Source organism: Dasypus novemcinctus, chromosome 19 (genome assembly GCF_030445035.2).
Source record: "Dasypus novemcinctus isolate mDasNov1 chromosome 19, mDasNov1.1.hap2, whole genome shotgun sequence".
In the NCBI taxonomy this organism is placed as follows: Eukaryota; Metazoa; Chordata; class Mammalia; order Cingulata; family Dasypodidae; genus Dasypus; species Dasypus novemcinctus.
The window spans coordinates 70630816-70651550 of NC_080691.1; the positions used below are offsets into that span (position 1 = coordinate 70630816).

The 20735-nt window shown below is 48.4% G+C and overlaps 1 protein-coding gene and 1 non-coding gene across 2 annotated transcripts; one reads left to right on the forward strand and one right to left on the reverse strand.

The window, feature by feature from the left end:
* Window positions 1–4: 4 nt before the first annotated feature.
* ANGPTL4 (angiopoietin like 4) lies at window positions 5–5431 on the reverse strand. Its single transcript, XM_004454680.4, has 7 exons — window positions 4957–5431; window positions 4668–4778; window positions 4424–4541; window positions 2224–2337; window positions 1721–1816; window positions 1343–1624; window positions 5–640 (listed from the first exon to the last, which is right to left on the reverse strand). Exons 1-7 carry the CDS (start codon window positions 5287–5289, stop codon window positions 459–461), a joined length of 1236 nt encoding a protein of 411 aa, XP_004454737.1. The 5' UTR covers window positions 5290–5431; the 3' UTR covers window positions 5–458.
* A 13914-nt stretch (window positions 5432–19345) lies between these two features.
* On the forward strand, window positions 19346–19478 carry LOC111763243 (small nucleolar RNA SNORA31). Its single transcript, XR_002796143.1, has one exon. It is a non-coding gene; the product is annotated as a small nucleolar RNA SNORA31 (small nucleolar RNA).
* Window positions 19479–20735: the final 1257 nt, after the last annotated feature.

Sequence of the window (20735 nt, forward strand, 5' to 3'; positions counted from 1 at the left end):
AACATCGTGTTCTGAGGTTGCCTTTATTCCAAGAATTCCGTGAGCTACCCCCGGGCACCATCAGCACCGGCTCGTCCCACAGACCCACACCAAACAGCACCAGCCAGTCAATGTGACTGAATCCGCCATCAAGGGCTGCCCTGGCCGCCCCCGCGTGGTCCCTCTGTGTCCCCCCACTCCTTGGGCGGATGAGGAGTGGGACTCAATGCCCCTCGGTCCCACATATACTGGGGCTCGTGTGTCCTGCAGCCGCGCCACACTGCCCGTCTCAGAGGGCGATGCATGCGAGCCCCCACATAGAAAAGGGGGCACCCTGTGATCATGGGCTGCTGTTCCCTTTACGAGGCTCCAGGCAGCCCCTCTCCGGGACCCCTGCCTGGACAGGGAGTGGCCACACCCTGGACTGGAGTCAGAGTCACTGTCCTCTGGGAGCCTGGGACCAGGCCCCAATGAGGCGACTAGGATGCTGCTGCGGCCTCTGTGGGCTGAATCAGCATGGTGGTGGCCTGCAGCGGGTAGTAGCGGCCCCGCCAGGTCTTCCAGAAGATGCCCTTCTTACGCTGCTGCCGTTCCCGTGGGACAGAATGGAAGTACTGGCCATTGAGATTGGAGTGGCTGCAGGTGCCGAACCACCAGCCACCTGCGGGGTCAGGGGAGGGAGCACAGTCAGACTGGGGGTCCTCAGGCCACCACGGGGGTAGGGGAGGAGGCCTGGCTTTGGGCTTTCCAAGCCTTAGGTGGGAACCCTTCGGCAGTGGTTGTCAAACTGTGCTCTGAGCCTCCCCGGGGAATCACAGGGCATGGGGGCTCCCCTCCCCTTTAACTAGAGCAAATCTGTCTTTCTACATGTGACCCTGGTAAGCCACTTCTCTGAGCCTGGCACGCAGAGACCTTTTCTTAAACACTTTCCTTTGCCGTCACCCGTGTTCACCAATTTACAGGAGATCAAGCCCTACGAAATAACGGATGGTCCACTATTTTTAGACCCACCCAGAAGCAGTTTCATCTGTGTCACTTCGTAGAGCCAGAGCTCCGCCTCCAACTTCGTTAGAATAAGATAGGGCTGGTTCTGGTAGCATTGCCACAAGCCACCCACCCACCCATATATGTGGCCAGGTCAAATTTTCCTAACAATTCAATGAGGTGGCACCATGGTTCACACCTGTTTTAAAGATGGGGCAACTAAGGCTTGGAGAGGGTACACCACTTGCCCAAGGCACATGGCAGGTGAAGAGAAGCAGGGGGACAGAGCACAAATGTAAGCTGGGGGTGAAGGCAAGGCAGGGAAGCAGAAAGGTGGAGGGGGAGGCTGGGCAGCAGGGGGGCAGGACGGGGCGCTCACCAGACAGGCTCTTGGCACAGTTCTTGTCCCCACGAAGGTCGTGGTCCTGGTCCCAGGTGGAGAAGGGCAGGGAGAGGCCACTGGGTGCGACCGTGGTGGCGCCCAGCTCGCTGGCCACGGGCGCTGTGAGCCGCAGGCTGTAAGCCGTGTCCTCACCACCCAGGTGGATGGGGAACTGCAGCGACTCGGCGTTGCCCTCCCAGTCGCGCAGCTGCACGGCCAGGCGGCTGCCACGGTCCCCCATGATGAGATGCACCTTCTCCAGGCCCAGCCAGAACTCGCCTGTGCCAGGGAGAGGCCACTCCGTGAGGTGGGGCACACTCACCTCCATGGGCCCCCCTAACCTCCCCTGCCTCTGGCCCTGCTGGAAACACCCACCTTGGGGGTCTCCAAAGCCAGCCTTATAGGCTTCCCAGGGTTGGTTGAAGTCCACAGAGCCATCCTGGCGCCTCTGAATGACTGTCCAGCCTCCATCTGTCCAGAGGGGTGCAGGGTTACCTAGAGTCCCCTCCAAACAGGGGACCCCCCCTCGCCCACCCGGCTCCCAAAGCCCCTGCAAACCCAGGGAGGGAAAAGCTCCCTTCTCACTCTTCCCTGGTGGGTCAGAGGAAAGATATGCAGAGAGCAGGTCAGCAGGCAGAGGGGCCCTGACCCTTTATCTTTGCCCCAAGGATCCAACAGGGAATGAGGGATGGAAGGAGGGAAGAGGGGGGTAGCAGACATCTGTGAAGACTGCTGAACCTGCTCCTCTCCTGCTGTTCTCGGGAACACAACCCTGAGCTTGGAGTGGCAGGCGAGGGGGAAAGGGGCTATGCTTGACTAGAGAGACTCCGGGGACTGCGCCTGTGGCTCTTGTGCCTGGCAGGTCTGCACAGCCTTACCTGAGGTCATCTTGCAGTTGACCAGGAACGGTGGGGACCCCTGAGGCTGGATCCAGAACAGCCCACTGTGCTGCTCCCCATCTTCAAAGAGCTCCTGGCAGTCCCGGGGCAGCCCTGCAGGCACACAAAGCAGGGGGGATCTGAAGCAGCAGAACAGTCCCCCAGGATGCACCTGGTGGCTGGGGGCAGTGGGCGACAGGGAGGCCAGAGGCAGTTCTGAGCTCATACCCTCCCCCCTCAACTCCCCCAAGGCCTTCCTTCTGTCTACGAGGCCCACCCTCCTTCCTGCCACAGGGACTTTGCACATGCAGCTTCTGCCTGGAACCCTCTTCCCTCGCTCCTCTTTCAGTCTCCTCCTTCAGCTTTCAAGCTTCCCTGACATACCCCCCACCAAGACCAAGCCAAACCTCCCAAAATGTGCACTGCAGACTGCCCACCCTACAACACTGGAGACTCTGGTGGTCTCCGCCCTCCTCTGCCCACTGAATGGCAGCTCTGAGAGGCCAAGGACAGGGAGTGGCTCTTTGCACACACTTGGGCACCAGCACCTACCCATCCTGGCGCATAGAAGGTATTCAATAAAGACAGGAGGAACGAATGATTGAGGGAGCTGTACAAGAGGAAAGGCAGGAGCTGAGCCAAGCAGGAGGGGGCTCCGGTTTCTCCGGTTTCTGTTGGGTGGGGGATGCATTTCGGGCCTGGATGGCGCTTGGAGGTGGGGGGACAGAGGTGACTGCCCCGGGTCCCCCTCGGGGTCCCAGCTATCATAGGGTTGGGGGAGGTTTGAGAAGAGAGATGGAAGGAAAGATGCCGATGGAAACGGCCCTGGAGCCCGGGGAAGTCCCCGCCCCCTGCCCAGCCGGGAAAGTAGGGGAAAGGGCGCCAAGGGGAGGGGCGCGCCCGAGGGTTTTCAGGCTCTGGGAATCGTGGGTAGGGGCCAGCCCACGGCTGGGAGGCCACTTTCCGGCTCCTCCGGCAGCTACCCTTTCCCCTACTTTTCGTCTTCCAATCAAGTCAGGCGCCGGGCCAACCCCATGTGGCCTCCATTAGCGTCAGCTGCTGGTTTCCCCAGCTCTGAACTTTCCCCTACTTGGCGGGGTGGAGCGCACTGTCTGGGAGTCCCCAGTTCACATACCGCCCCCCACCCCATCTCCTCCCCCAGTCTGGGCCTTAGCCCGCTAGCCCCAGAAACTCCGCCTCCCGGGGACGGTGGTTGGGGAGGGTTTAAGGGGGCCTCCCCACTGCTGGGCATTTATCCTAGGGTGGGAGTTCAGGGAAGAGAGAGGAGAGGGGGGAGCCCGGGGGCGGGGGGCGGGCAGCCCTCAAAGCTGCAGCCTGGAAGCCAGCAAGCAGCCCAAGGGTGAAGGTGGGGGTGGGGTGAGCTGAACTTTCACCCAGTTGGCCCAGGAGCTCCGCAGATGGCTGGGTGGGAGGGATGGGACAGGGAAGCCAGGACTGGGGCCAGGAACTTAGGGTGTGACAAGAGACATAGGCAGCTGGGAGCCTGTGTCAGGGCGCACATGGACACAAGGGTCCATGAGTTGAGATTTTGGGAGATTTGGGGCACACAAGATAAATGGCTTGGGAGCCCATCCTTGGACATGACATGATGGAGTCAGAGGAGGGGGTCTCTCAGGCATTCCAGGGTCAGGTGAAAGGTAAGGGTCCAGGCGTATGGGGGCAGGGGCCCCCGATTTGTAAGAGATGCAACAGTGAGTGGGTATCTGCTGGGGGACATGGGGGCTCCCTACCCTGGCCCCACCTTCTGAGATTCACACCCCACAAAGCCTCTGGGGGTGGGGGGCAAAACCTCAGAGTACCCCCATCCTGGCAGCCATTCTTTCCTCACCCAACAACTTCTTGTCCAAAGTCACATCCTCTCAGAAAGTTCTATCCTTGGACTCTGCCACTGTGTCCCCGTTCCCCATTCTCTTCCTTTGCAGCTCAAATACTGTATGCTCCCTCTTTCCCAGCCCCCGTTCCAGTCAGTGACCCAGAGGCTTTGGCGAAAGCCTGCTGTGTAGGGTGGTTTCGCTGGGCAGATTCAGGGATGAGGGGGGAGATATCCCCAACAGCCCTTCACCTTCACTGGTGAGACAATAAGGCCTCTCCTCCCTAAGGTAGGCCTGACAAGGAAGGGGGCAGGAGTGGCATGGACGTGGAGGGTCTCCCATAGATCAGCAAAGGGCCCGAAACTCACTGTACAGGCGGCTGTCATTGTGAGCAGGGCCGACCTGTCCAGCCATCTTGGGAAGCCTCTTCCTCCTAGCAGGCTTGGCCACCCCATGGTCCAGGGCAGTGGAAGCCAGGAGTCCCACCTGGAGCAGCACGGGAGGAGGGTGTCAGGCCTAGCTGGTTCAGGCCTCTGGACTGGCCCTGTTTGACAGCCCGACCCCCAGGTCCAGCATCGACTTCCCTCCCCGCCTGGGACGGGCCTCGGGCACCTGGCTCTGCAGATTCTGGATTCGCAGATGCTGCTTCTCCAGGTGCCGCTGCTGCTGGGCCACCTTCTGGAAGAGCTGGTCGATCCTGCTGTTCTGCGCCTTGACCTGCATCTGGAGAGGGCGTGAAGATCCAGGTGAGGACCGGGCCCTCTGCCGCCAATCTCACCATTCATCCACCCATCCGTTCTTCCATCTCACCTTCCTTTGGGGCCGGGGACACCGGGCCCGAAGGAGCCCCGGATGCGCCCCCCCTCCGGTCCACACCCTTCCAGGTCCGTAACGCACGTACCTGTAGGCTGCGCAGGGTGCCGAGCGATGCCTCGCTGTCGGGGATCTGGCTCGCGGGGGCTTGCGGAGACCCGGCGGACCCCGGGGAGCCCCCGCAGGCCGTCCCGCACGCGTCCAGACGCCGCTCCAGCGCGCCCAGTTGCCCGCGGGTGCGCTCCACGTGCTCGCGCAACCCGTGGCCGAGCTGCAGCAGCCCGTGCGCCAGCACGTTCATCTCGTCCCAGGACGCGAAGCGCGGCGGCTCGGGCGGCGCGGGGCGACCCTGCGCGCTCAGCAGCCCCGCGGTGGCGGCGCACAGCATCAGGGCTGCGCCGGCGGTCGGCGTACAGCGCATCTTCCGGGGCGGCCTGGGCACGGGGACGAGGGGTCGCAAGGCGGACGCGGGAGCCCTGGCAGATCCTTGCTCGGATTCAGAGGCCACTGAGGAGGCCTTAGATCGCCGCCGTTGGCCTGTTGGACTCGGCGTGCCCTCCCGGCGCCAGGCACCCCCTTTTATAAGCCTCGCGCTGGGCTGGGCTGGGGAGCCTGGGAGGCGGAGCGCAGAGAGGATTGGGGCGGGGCGCACGGCCCCGGGAGGACGAGGGTTATGGAAGGGGGCGGCGCTCCGGGGATGCAAAATTCTGCACCCCTCCGCCCAGATCCTGGAGGACCTTCTGCTGCCGACTAGGCGAGACGTGACTCTCCCTACCTACCTCCCACATACCCCTCCCCCAACACCCCCCCTCCCCGCTGGAATTCCGAGCCACCACCCCCACCTTCGCCGAGGTCAGTGGGGCAAAAGGCACTCGCGTCAGCGGGGACTGGGCTAGCGGGCCACTTGCCTGACCTCCTCCCCAAGTCCGAAGATGAGAAGGGGACTGTGAGATCGACAAATAAGAAAGTTCCCTGGTGCGCTGACTTCAGCCGGGATACCCAGGCCGGGCGGGGAGCCCAGGACGCCTCGGATGATCTGGGCTCCTTGCGGATGTTTGTCAGATTCCTTAACGTCTTTTTTTTTAAAAATTTATATGTATATTTTTAATTTATTTTTAAAAGATGCTTAAAGTGTTACATTCATTGTAATTGCTGAACACATTTGGAGCATTGCCACTAAGCATGGATTATAGTATACATTGTAATTTACACTCTCTCCCGCTCGATTCTGTAGGTTATGGCTGTATTTATAATGACCCATATCTGTCGTTGCAGTGTCACTCAGGACAATTCCAAGTCCTGAAATTGCCCCCACATTACACCTCTTTGTCCCTCTCCCTGACTTCAGCACCTCCAGTGGCCACTGTCTCCACCTCAATGATACAATTTCTTCCATTACTAGAGTCACCATAAGTCTATTCTTTAACATCATTCTCCTACCTCTGCTAACCGTGAGTGCCCCAGCAGCAAGCCGTGGTCAGTCTTTTTCGACTTGTGTTTCGTCTGCGTCCACAACTTTGCCTTGTATTAAAGCAAGCAGCTTGGGAATAGAACGAGGGAACACATGGAAGCAAGGCCTCATTCATTCATTCAACAAACGCTGCCGGCTCTCAGCCGGCACCCTGTCTTGGAGTTCCCAGGCTGGTGGAGGGACTCCAACACTCTGACTGGGATAAGGGTAGGGTCCGGCGAAAGAAGCAGTGAGCTTCCGGGACTGGACCACGGTTAATTCACAAGATCATGCATTCACTCCACAAACTTTCCCTGACCCCTCAACCCTCCTGTACCCCATCAGGAAGGTGAGGCTGGCACAGAAAACCACCCTGCCAGGAAGAACCCCTTGACGGGTTGGCTCGGAGCACGGGCAGAAGGAACAGAGTTGACTCAGCAGGGCTCTGAGCCAGCTCAGCCTCTGGAATCCGAAACTGTGCGCCCCAGGGCTGACGTGCGGGCCGCCACTCAGATTGAGGACCCTGCCAGCCCGGGCTGGCTGCCAGGATGGCTAATCTCCACAGCAGTGACGGGGAGGCTGGAAAGGGCAGGGAGGAGATCCGGGCGGCCACCATCTGGCCTGGCAGTTGGCCTGTCCAGCCCCACCCCCTGGCCTCCTGACAGAGCTCTATGGGGGGCACAGCTCTCACCCAGGCTGGGAGGATGCTGTCTGTCTCCTCCCCCGTCACAAGCCTCTGCTCCTTGCACTCAGAAATGATCCATGACCTTCCCAGCTCAACTCCCTCTTTATGATCAACTTCTCAGGGGCTTTTCCCATGCCATGTTTCAGAAAACCCAAGGCACAGGAAGGCTGCCTGGGACACCTGCTATGAGAGAGCTACAAAGGAATTTGTCCAGAGCCTGGAGCTGTCTCTGGAGTTCATCCCAATAGCCTCTGGCCTGGCAGTGACACAGGCACCCTCATCATTTGTTTCTTTTCTTTTTTTTTTTCTTTTTCCTTGAAACTTTTTGTTTTGAAACAATTCTAGGCTTACAGGACAGTTGAAGAAATAACCCAAAACTCATAGGGAAAACTTCAACATATTCCCTGACCCCCCCCCCGACCCAGATATACCAGTTTTAATATTTTGCCACATTTGCCGTGTCATTCTATCCATCTATCAGTTCATCTATCTATCTGTCCATCCTTCCATCTATCCATCTACCTATCCATCTGTCTACCTGTCTGTGTATCCTTCCATACATGCATCTAGCCATCCATAACTTTCTACCCATCCACCTATATATATCAATCCAACTATCTATCCATCTGTCTCTCTGTCTGTCCATCCAACTATCTTATCTATCTGTCTATCTATCCCTCTATGTCCATCCATCTATCCATCTATCAGTCCATCTATAGCTATCCATCTCTCCATCTACCCATCTATTCATCCATCTTTCTACCCATGCATCTCTATATATCCATCCTTCTATCATCTATCTATCCATCAATCCATATATCTATCCATCTGTCTCTCTGTCTGTCTGTCCATCTAACTATTTTATATATCCATCTATATGGATAGATAGAATATCCATCTATATACCAGTCATCTTTCTACCAATCCATCTATATATATCCATCCATCTATCATTCCATCTATGTCTATCCATCCATATATATGTATCAATCCATCTGTCTGTCCATCTATCCAATCTGTATGTGTACGTACATATGTATGTATCTATCTATCTATGTATCTAATCTATATCTACTGTTCTGTTTTTTAACAAATCAATTTTTTTCTATTTTCAATCAGGTATTTTCTTTTTTTTTTGTTTGAAGATTTGTATTTATTTCTCTCCCCTTCCCCGCCCCCATTGTCTGCTCTCTGTGTCTATTCACTGTGTGGTCTTCTGTATCTGCTTGCATTCTTGTCAGCGGCACCATGAATGTATGTCTCTTTCTGTTGTATCATCTTGCTGCATCAGCTTTCTGTGTGTGTGGTGCCACTTCTGGGTAGACTGCAATTTTTTGCGTGGTGTGCACTCCTTGCACGTGGGTCTCTATGTAGGGGGCACCCCTGCGTGGCATGGCACTCCTTGTGTGCAGCAGCACTGCATGTGGGCCAGCTCACCAAATGGGCCAGGAAACCCAGGGTTTGAACACTGAACCTCCTATATGGTAGGCAGATGCTCTATCAGTTGAGCCACGTCTGCTTCCCATCGGTCAGATATTTCTTGAGCATATACTGTGTGGCAGGCACTGAGCTGGGGCCACACTGATTGGCAAGACCTGGTTCCCAACAGCAAGATCAACAGCATTAGAAAAGTGACATGTGTCTGGAATGTCCCATCAGAAAAAGAAGCAGTGAGGTTCTTGGTCACTTGGGTTGGTTTGTGGACAGCCTGCATGAAGGAGGCAAGTTCTGCCTTCATGTGTCAGCCTGGGACAGGACATGGTCTTTGGATGGTGTATTTCCATCTCTCTTTCCAGGACCTGGGTTACTGGGGGCCCTTTGCCCACCCCCCCTCCCTAATCTTAAATCATGGGTGGGGGGTTGGGCGCAGTTCTGGTGGTTGGGAGAGGAAGAGCCCATCTGTCAGAGGAGGGGCTGCTTATAATAAAAATAGCAGCAAACACCTGCTGTGTACCTGATATGTGCCATGTACGGTTCTAAAGTAATTATTCCCTTAGTCCCAATAGCAACTCTACAGGATCGAGGTATTATTATTATTCCCACTTTATAAATGAGGACACTAGGAAAGAGAAGGAAAGTACTTGTCCAAGGTCACACTTAGACAGAGCTAGGATTTGAACCCAGGCTATCTGCATCACTGCCTGTGTTCTTAGCAGCCATGATACCCTGCCTTTTATAATAATAGACCAGTGCTTCTTACCTGGGCAGCCCCTCCCTATCTGTGTAGCCAATAGGATATTGGTTCAGTGGTCACCGGGGAAATTATCTAAGTGGAGGTGAGTTGCAGTTAAATTGATGTGACATTTTATAGACATTCAATTAAACACTTATTAACTTTAGTCTTGCAGAGCTCTTTGCTTTTCCTTCCAAATTTGGAAGCAGATAAACTTTAATTTCAAGTTTCATACATTTTTGTCTGGGCTTGAAAAGGTCTTACACTTGAGTCTCTTTGTAGAAAAAGTTACTCAGGGGAGACAGAACATGTAGCCCCACAACTGATTTCTTTCTTTAGTATTTTTAATTTTGAAATAATTTCAATGGACAGAAATGTTGCGAGAAGAGTACAAAGTATTCCTGAATACTCCTCTTTCATGTTCAACAATTTTAAACATGGTGTTTATTTTCTCTATATATATATAACATACTTATATATAATATAAACACATAAAGGGGCATATAATATACCCATTAGTATAGAGAAATATATATGATATGCACATATATGTAGAGACATTTATAATACACAAACGTATTTTGAGAGAGACATGTATAATACATCACATTTCTATAAAGATATATATACACACATAGAGCTATAAATAATACACATATACACATATATAGATATAATGCATGCACATATATAGAGAGAGATAATACACACTGTCTCACATGCACGTTATTTTTTTCAGAACCACTTGAAGGTATGTTGCAGAGAGGATGTGCCTTTATCAAGAACAGGAACTTTCTCTTTAAATAACCACAGTAGAGTTAGCAACTTCAGGAAATTTGACCCTGACATAATGTTATCTAATCTACGGTCCATATTCCAATTCTGTCAACTGCGCCAGTAACTTCCTTTATAGCTATGTTTTTTTCCAGTCAGGATTCAATCCAGGATCACACCTTGCATTCCGTTATAGGTCTCTTTAATCTGGAATGCTTCTGAGTTCTTTGTTGTCCTTTAAGATACTGATATTTTTGAAGTGCCCAAAGCAGTCATTTGTAGAAGGGGCCGCCCTGGGGACTCACAATTATGACTTGCTTGGTGCAAGTATCAGGAGGCATGTGACATCCATTTGCCCCTTATTTGTGTGTAAATTGTGATCCTTTTAATTAAGTACAAGGTTTTATTAGTGCCAGAATAAAGGATGCACATTGACCTAGGAAAGACGTGGGAAGGCACCATTCCTTTTGGGTGAGACTTCCTGGAGCAGGATGCCTGAAGCTAAGGAATTGCTAAATTTCCCAGATGAAGGGATGACCCAGTTCAAGGGAAGAGCATGAAAAATACAGTCTGGGCTGGGACATGTGCCTGGTTCTTCCCATAGGAGCTCAGAAGAGCCTTGGTGCCATGTAAATAGGCAACTAGACAGGCTGCTGAGCCTGTGGCCAGGGAACGGCCCCTACTTTCTGTCCCTCATCCCCACCCCCGCCCACTGATGACACCCTTTCCCGCCACCCTCTGCTGACATTAGGTCACCAGGGAGGGTCAGCCCTAGGGCAAGGGTCTCAGAGGTTCTGGGCAAGAAAGGGTGACTCAGAGTCTGAGCTGGGGTCCAAAAAGGGTCAGAGCGGCTTCTGCCCAGGGCTCTCTGCTCCCTCGCTGCCCCACCCACAGCCCTTCTAGCCTGGGAGCTTGTGCGTGGGTGCCTTTGGCAACCTTTGCACCACAGGGCAAAAAGCCCTGAACTCACTAAGGAAATAATAACAACTTTAACTGCATTTATTTAGCACTCCCCTTTACACGTGCATAATCGATCTCACACCTTTAATCAGCCCTGGAAAGGGGGTTTCTCCTTTACCGTTTTCACGGATGGGGAAACTGAGGTTCTGAGACATTTAGACCTTTAGTCAAAGTCACACGGCTTGGAAGGGTCAGGATTTGAGCCTAGTTCTGACTCTAAAACACTGAATCCTCTTTTTTTCTTGCCGTCGTTTTATAGTTTATGGTTTTGAATGGATATACATTTACTTGATTCCAAACCCAAAAAAAGTCTTAAAATGTGTCGATGGAAAAGTCTCTCCCCAAATCACGTGCCTTCACAAAGCTTTGTTGGAGAGAATGTTTCTCCAGCTTTATTAGTAATAGCTTTTGAGTATTTTATGTATTTTAAAACTTTAATATAAAATGACAGATTTAATTTAAATCTCCCTAGCCCTCCTGTCTTCCATCTGAGGTAGGTTAGTATAGTGACTGGGGGAAGGCAGCTGACAGACAATATGGCGGCAGGCAACATGGCCCTGAGAGCCTGCTAGAAACCTACTGAGGCATCTCACAAGACCCTGGCCCTGAGAATCTCATCTGGAATGAGAATCCCATTCAGGATCAAGGGAAAGTCCAGGAGACCCTCAAAAGGCCTCACCATTTGGCCCCTGAGAACTGACAGGTGGGGCTATCAATCAGAACAGCAAACAGCTGGGGCTCCACCCCCAACATTATGAAGGGGGAGAGGGAATGACTTTAAAAAGCCCTGACCTGTGAAGAATTCACTCTTTAGTACACCATGTCCATGCGTAGATTCTGCTCTATTTTGAGTTAACATATACGGATATAAGCAATATGGCATCTCACAGTTTTCATTTTCACTTGTCTTTGTCCAAGATTATCCTGTCAAATATTTAATAGCTGTCTGTACTTGCCCATTACTTTTATTAGTATATAGTTTTCATTTTGATTTCTAGACATTCTTTTTTAGGCAGATGAACTGTTAGTGATATGAATTGTACACTTTTTTTTTTCCAGTTTGCCATTTGTCTTATGACTTTTCTTTCCAATTTTTTTTTTGCCAGGTAGAAATCTTATGTGTACGTGAGAGAGAAAGAGCAAATTTATCAATTTTTAAAATGGCTTCTGGGTTTTAAGTCACAGTTAGAAAGTCTTTCCTCATTGCAAGATTATAAAGAAGTTATCCCATTTTATGCTTTTAAAAATTTAATTTTATTTTAAAATTTCCAAAATTTATAAACAATCTATACTCACAAAGCAACAACTCCCCTTTCTCCCCAACTCCCTTCCTCTAATAATCTCTAATCTTCTTTCTGCCTCAATGAATTTGCTATTTCTATATATTTACTATAAATGAAATTATACACTATTTGTCTTTATATGCTTTGCTTATTTCATTCAGAATAATGCTTTCAAAATTGATCCATGTTGCAGCATGTCTCAGAACTTCATTCTTTCTTTCTTTCTTTTTTTTAGATTTATTTATTTATTTATTTCTCTCCCCTTTCCCACCCACCCCGGTTGTCTGTTCTCTGTGTCCATTTGCTGCATCTTCTTTGTCCGCCTCTGTTGTTGTCAGCGGCACAGAAATCTGTGTTTCTTTTTGTTGCGTCATCTTGTTGTGTCAGCTCTCCGTGTGGGTGGTGCCATTCCTGGACAGGCTGCACTTTCTTTCGCGCTGGGCGGCTCTCCTTATGAGGCACACTCCTTGCGCGTGGGGCTCCCCAGCGTGGGGACACCCCTGTATGGCAGGGCACTCCTTACGCGCCATCAGCACTGCACATGGGCCAGCTCCACATGGATCAAGGAGGCCCAGGGTTTGAACTGCAGACCTCTCATGTGGTAGATGGATGCCCTAACCACTGGGCCAAGTCCGCCGCCCTCATTCTTTCTTATGGTTAATAATATCTCATTATGTATATGTACCACATTGGTTTATCCATTCATCTACTGATGAACAATGTATTGTTTCCAACTTCTGGCTATTGTGAATAATGTTGTTCTGAATATTAGTGTACAAATATGTTTTCCTTGTCTTCAATTTATTTTATATACACTAGGAGTGGAATTTCTGGTTCATATGATAATTCTATATTTACCTTTTTTGAGGAACCACCATATTTCTTTCCACAGTGGCTGCACTGTTTTACCTTTCCACATTCATGTTCCTATGCCTCCACATCTTCTCCAATACTTGTAATTTTCCATGTTTTTAAGAGTAGCCATCTTGTGAGTGTGAAATAGTATCTTGTAATTTTGATTCTCATTTCCCTAGTGGCTAATGATGTTGAGTATCTTTTCATGTGCTTATTGGCCATTTGTATATGTTCTTTGGAAAATGTCTGTGCAAGTCCTTTGCCCATTTTTAAGTTGGGTTGATTCTCTTTTTGTTGTTGAGTTGTAAGAGTTCTTAATATATTCTGGATATTAAGTCCTTATCATATATATAATTTCCAGATATTTTTTCCTATTCCGTAGGTTGTCTTTTCACTTTTTTTTTAAGATTTCTTTCTTTCTTTCTTTCTTTCTTTTTCTCTCCCCCCCCCCCCCCGCCCAGTTGTCTGCTCTGTGTCCATTTATTGTGTGTTCTTCTGTGACCGCTTCTATCCTTATCAGCGGCGATGGGAATCTGTGTTTCTTTTTGTTGTGTCATCTTGCTGTGTCAGCTCTCCGTGTGTGCAGTGCCATTCTTGGGCAGGCTGCACTTTCTTTTGAACTGGGCGGCTCTCCTTATGGGGCACACTCCTTGTGCTTGGGGCTCCCCTAAGCGGGGGATACCACTGTGTGACAGGACACTCCTTGTGTGCATCAGCACTGCGCATGGGCCAGCTGCACATGGGTCAAGGAGGCCCGGGGTTTAAACCACAGACCTCCCATATGGTAGGCAGACGCCCTATCCATTGGGCCAAGTCTGCTTCCCTCTTTTCACTTTTTTGACAGTGTTCTTTGATGCACAAATATTTTTAAGTTTGACGAAGTCCAGTTTATCCATTGTTTCTTTTTTTAAAAATAATTCAGTTAACCAAAGTTCTTTTTCTTTTATTTTTCTCCCCTTCCCCCCCCCATTGTTTCTTTTTTTGCTTGTGCTTTATGTGTCATCTAAGAATTCATTGCTAAATCTGAGATCGTGAAGATTTTCCCCTATGTTTTCTTCTAAGAGTTTTGTGAATTTAGCTCTTGTGTTTAGGTCCTTGATCCATTTCATATTAATTTTGCATATGGTGTGAATTAAGTAGGGATCCTTTTTATTCTTGCAGAGCATTTATGGTTTTGTTTTCATGCTTGATTATTTGAGTCTAACCGCATCTTTTTTTTTCTTTCTATGTACCGGGGCTGGGGATTGAACTTAGGACCTCATATGTGGGAAGCTAGTGCTCAACCACTGAGCCACATCAGCTTCCCTGAATTGTCTTTTTTTTTTTTTTCAGGAGGTACCAGGAACCAAACCCAGGATCTCCCATGTGGGAGGTGTGTGCTCAACTGCTTGAGCCACATCTGCTCCCTGCAGCATCTTAATGAAAGAATTATACCACCTCCCAAACCAGTGACTCATAATAGTGACACTCTGGAAATAACCTAAGTGTCCTACATTAGGGAAGAGCCAGAGAGTTCCAACATGATTTCAAAATTGAAAACTAATTTTGAAGACTTGGGAAAATACACAGGATATGTTAAATGAGAAATCCAGAAATCCATGTCCAGTGGAATTCCAGTTTCTCTTTTCAAATGTATTTATGAGAAAAGAGACTTGTGAGAGACACACAAATAGGTGAATAATCTATCTCAGGGGTTCTGTGGGCACAGTTATTCATTCATTCATTTATTAAAATATTTATTGTTGATGCTCATATAACAAAAGATACACAGCCAGGTATTATGTGCCTCTTCTTGTAATTACATGCCACCACCAATGAAGTTGCTTTGGCAAAAACTCAAAACCTGTATTGAATGTAACTTGGCATTAATCTGAACTAAACTGTTGTTAAAATATTATGGCAGTTTGATATTATTAATGAATTCAAAAAAATATATGTTTATAAACAGGTCTTTTCCTCTGGGCATGATACCCTTTGATTGATTTTAATTCAAAAACTTGGGAAGAGGATGTGGCCACCTACCATGTGAGAGGTCCTGGGTTTAGTTTCCAGCACCTCCTAAAAAAGATGAACAAGACAGTGAGCTGATGCGACAGGCTGGCTTGGCAAGATGATGCAACAAGATGACACAACAAGGAGACACAACAAGGAGACACAATGTGAGACACAACAAGCAGTGAGAGAGGTGGCTCAAGTGACTGGGCACCTCCCTCCCACATGGGAGGTCCCTGGTTCAGTGCCTGGTGCCTCCTAAAACAAAAAAGAAGGTGAGCAGACACAGAGAAGACAAAATTAACAAAGAGAGCAAAAAGTGAGTGCAGACAATGAGGGGGGAGAAATAAACAAATAAAAATAAATCTTGGGAAGTGGACTTGGCCCAGTGGTTGAGGTGTCCGTCTACCACATGGGAGGTCCATGGTTCAAGCCCTGGGCCTCCTTGACCCATGTGCAGCTGGCCCATGCTCAGCACTGATATGCGCAAGGAGTGCCGTGCCGTGCAGGCGGTGCGCCCCGTAAGGAGAGTCGCCCAGTGCAAAAGAAAGTGCAGCCTGCCCAGGAGTGGTGCTGTACACACAGAGAGCTGACGCAGCAAGATGATGCAACAGGAGACACAGATTCCCGTCAACAACAGAAGCGGACAAAGAACACGTAGCAAAATGGACACAGAGAAAAGACAACTGGGGGCAGGGGGAGAGGAAGAGGAGAGAAATAAATAAAATAAATATTTTTAAAAATCTTAAAAAATAAATTCAAAGACTTTATGTTTACTTGATTAAATCAAGATTAGGACTTGATTCAATCATTTGCGTCATTAGGGTGACTCAGTTTGAGTTCCCACCCCCTTTGTGGTCTATATAAATGGATACTTAATCAAGAATCAAGAAGATAGAGGCAAAAGATACACAGAGGAATAGAGAGAGCTCCATAGACACGAAAGAGGAGAGAACATGTCAGCTTAGATCCTGTGGCCCAGGGAGGAGATGCGCCATTTGCCCAATGGTTTACAGCTGACTTTGTGAAGAGACCAGAGCGGCTGAGTGAACAAAGAAACAAGCCCTCCCACCTACAGCTGAGAAGGAGGAAGCTGGGCCCATGGAGCCTTAAGAGGAAAGAGGAAGGCTGAACCCACACAGACATCGCCAGCCATCTTGCTTCAACATGTGGCAACAGATTTTGGTGAGGAACTGACCTGGGGTTGAACTCTTTAAAGCTTTTACCCCAAATAAATACCATTTTTATTTTTTATTTTTAAAGATTTATTTATTTATTTTTCTCCCCTTCCCCCCCCCCCCACCCCAGTTGTCTGTTCTCTGTCTACTTTGCTGTGTCTTCTTTCTTTGTCAGCTTCTGTTGTTGTCAGCGGCACGGGAATCTGTGTTCCTTTTTGTTGCATCATCTTGTTGTGTCAGCTCTCCGTGTGGGCGGTGCCATTCCTGGGCAGGCTGCACTTTCTTTCGCACTGGGCAGCTCTCCTTACGGGTGCACTCCTTGTGCGTGGGGCTCCCCTACACGGGGGACACCCCTGTGTGGCAGGGCACTCCTTGCGCGCATCAGCACTGCGCATGGGCCAGCTCCACAAGGGTCAAGGAGGCCCGGGGTTTGAACCGCGGACCACTGGGCCAAGTCCGCCGCCTAAATACCCTTTTTAAAAGGCAAAAGATTTCTGGTACTTTGCATCACCACCCCTTTGGCTGACTAATACAGATACTAATGGTAATCCCCAGAGAAATCACTAAGAAAACAACTAAAATATATAGTATAACAAATAACAAGGGAATTAAAAAAAAACCCTCAAACCTGAATCTGAAATGCAATTAAGTGTAAAATGCACATCAGATTTTGAAGACTTAGTATAAAAAAAGAATGTAAAATATGTAATTTTAAATATTAATTACATGTCGAAATGGTAAGATTTTTAATGTGTTGGGGTAAATCAAAAATATGACTAAAATTAGTATCACCAGGGTTGTTGTTTTTTTTAACTTTTTTAATGTGGCTACTAGAAAATTTAAAATTATGCCAGTATTTGGTATTTGTGGCTTATAGGATATTTCTGTTGGACAGCAATGTTCTAAATCCATCTATCAGCTTATAGGACAGAGGACAGTGGGGCATGTTAAATAATACCACAGGGACACAATCAGCTAAACCCAGACTGGAAGATATTACAGGACAAACCTGGATTCTTTAACAAATATTTTGCAAGAATAATAATAAAAAAATAAAGGGTGGGGAGTGGATGTAGCTCAAGTAGCTGAGCTCCTGCTTCCCATGTACGAGGTCCCAGTTTTGATCTCTGGTGCTTCCTAAATACAAACAAACAACCACAGAAAAACAATTCTCACTGGGGAGAGAATGTGGCTCAGTGGTTGAGTGCCTGCCTCCCATGTACAAGGTCCTGGGCTCAATGCCTGGAACTTCCTAAAAATAATAATGAAATTTTAAAAAAAATTAATTGTATGCACACATCTATAGCCAATTGATTTTTTAAAAGGATTTATTTATTCATTTATTTATTTACTCCCCCCTCCCTGCTGCTTGTACTCGCTGTCTGCTCTCTATGTCCATTTGCTGTGTGTTCTTCTGGGTCTGCTTGTCTTCTCTTCTCAAGGCACTGAGAACCAATCCCAAGACCTTCCAACGTGGGAAAGAGGCACTCAGTCTCCTGAGCTACCTCGGCTCCTTGGTGTGTTGTGTCTCTCACTTTTTCTCCTGTGTCTCTTTTTGTTGCATCCTCTTATTGTCAGTTAACTGTGCCACGTGGGCCAGCTTGCTGTTCACCAGGAGGTCCCAGGAATTGAACCTGGGACCCTCCAAATGTTAGGCAGGAGCCCAATCACTTGAGCCACATCTGCTTCTCTGGCCAATTGATCTTTCCCCCTTGCGGGTTTTTTTTTTTTTTTGCTTGCTGTCTGTTTTCTGTGTCCATTTGCTGCACGTTCTTCTGCATTTTTGCTTGTCTCCCTTTTTGTTGTGTCACCTTGTTGAGTCAGCTCTCTGTGGCACTTGTGGGCTGGTGGCACTCCGCAGCGTGCAGGCCAGCCTGCCTTCACAAGGATGCCCTGGGATGCAAACCCAGGGCCTCCCATATGGTAGATGGGAGCCCAACTGATTGAGCCACAGCCGCTTCCTACCAATTGATTTTTGACAAGGTGACAAGACCAATCAATAGGGATAGAATAGTCTCTTCAAAATTGGTGTCGGGACAACTGGATATCCACATGTAAAAGAATGAAAGCAGACCCTACCTCACACCATATATAAAAATTAACTCAAAATGGATTAAGGACCTAAATAAAAGAGTTTTTATTTATTTATTTATTTATTTATTTATTTATTTATTTATTTCTCTCCCCTTCCCCCCTGTTGTCTGCTCTCTGTGTCCATTTGCTTGTGTTCTTCTGCATCCACTTGCATTATCCAGCAGCACCAGGAAACTGTGTCTCTTTTTTGTTGCATCATCTTGCTGCATCAGCTCTCCATGTGTGCAGCACCACTCTTGGGCAGGCTGCACTTTTTTCATGTGGGGTGGCTCTTCTTGTGGGGCACACTCCTTGTGATTGGGGCACCCGCATGCAAGGGCACCCCTGCGTGGCATGGCACTCCTTGCACACGGTAGCACTGCACGTGGGCCAGCTTACCACACGGGTCAGGAGGCCCTGGGGATTGAACCCTGGACCCTCCATATGGTAGATGGATGCTCTATCAGTTGAGCCACATCTGCTTCCCAAATATAAGAGTTTTTGAATCTGTAAATCTCTGGATCAAGGACCTAAATATAAGAATTGAAACCAAAAACTCTTAGAGAAAAGCATAGGGGAAAACCTTCATGACCTTGGATCTGGCAATTGATTCTTAAAAATGACACCAAAAGCACAAGCAACAAAAGAAACAATAGATAAATTGGACTTCATCAAAAGTAAAACCATTTGTTCACCAAAGGTCACTCACTATCAAGAAAGTCAGGGAAGTGGATGTGGCTCAACCAGTTGGGTGCCTGCCTTCCACTTGGGAGGTCCCAGGTTCAGGTCCCGATGTCTCCCAAAGAAGATGAGCAAACACTGCAACTCTCTGCAGACTGCCGCAACAGGCTAGATGCCACAAGCCAGCAGAAACTGCAGTCTGCAGGGAGCGGATGTGACTCAGGCCATTGGGCAGTAACCTCCCATGTGGGAGGTCCTTGGTTCAGTTCCTGGTGCCTCCTTGAAAAGATGAGCAAAACAATGAGCAGTCATACAAGGGACCCGTGGCAGGCAGAATAAATAGAATGAATAAATCTTTAAAAAAGAAAGTCAAATGCATCTCTGATAGACCTGGAGCAGTTAATGTCTGCTGCTAAGATTTCCACTACAGATGGAAGATAAAGAAGGTTCTCGCACTTTCTGCCTGTCAGGTTGTGGCAGGCAAGATTGAATGGGGGAATTCAGGACATTCTAAAAACACGGGGAGGAGGAAATAATCTTTGCAACTCAGAAATAAACTTAAAAACAGCAAAAAAAAAAAAAAAGAAAAGAAAAGAAAAAAGAAAGTCAAACGACACCTCTATGCCTGGAATATGCCTGCACCTAAGTTTTGGGTGTGTACTTTTCTCTTATCTCTCATTTCTCAATAAATTCTTTTTACTGGCTGTATTAGTCAGGGTTTCTTGGGAAACAGAATCAACCAGAGATATCTGTCAATAGTATATGATTCTATAAGAGTCTCTCATGCAGCCATGGGGATGCACAAGTCCAGGTTCTGCAGGCAGCCTGCAACCAGGGGCTGCAATGAAAGTCCAATGAAGATTCTTGACGAGTTCTGGGAGATATTGGCTGTCCGAAACGAGCTGGGAAATTCTCTCTCAAAGCTGGAATCACTTCCCCTTTTAAGGCATTCAACTGATTAGGTTAAGCGTCACTCGCTGATGGCAATCTCCCTGGTTGATGTAATTATAACCAGCTATCTATGATTTACCACTGCAGTAAAGTCAATGGTGACTAAAGTTCATAAATGTCCTTGTAGTACAGTTAGCACAGTGCTTGCTTGACCAAACAACTGGGCACAATTACCTAGCCAAGTTGACACAATAGCCTAACCATCACACTGGTCTAATTAAACTGGCATGTTCTTAAATTCTTTTATGCAACATAGACAATGAAAATATCCAGTTACCCCAGTTTTGCCATGCAGAACCTACAGAATAGGAGAAAATATTTAGACAATCTATGGATTAGGAGAAAGTATTTGGAAATCATATATCTGATAAGGGCATAATACCCAGAATATATTAAGAACTCTTACAACTCAACAACAACAGAAAGAAGCAACCCTGTTAAAAAATGGGCAAAGGTCTTGAACAAACATTTTCCAAAGAACATATACAAATGGTCAATAAGCACAGGAAAAGATACTCAGCATCATTAGCCATTAGGGAAATGTAAATCAAAACCATAATAAGAGGTCACATCACACCCACAAGGATGGCTGTTATTAAATATCAGAAAATCACAAGTGTTGGTGAGGATGTAGAGAAATCAGAACCCTGGCACGTTGTTGGTAGGGTGGTAAAATGGTGCAGCTGTTGTGGGATACAGTTTGGTGGTTCCTCCAAAAGTTAAATATAGAACTACCATATGACCCACTAATTCTACCCCTAGGCATATACCCCCAAGAATTGAGAACAGGGACTTGAACAGGTACTTGTACC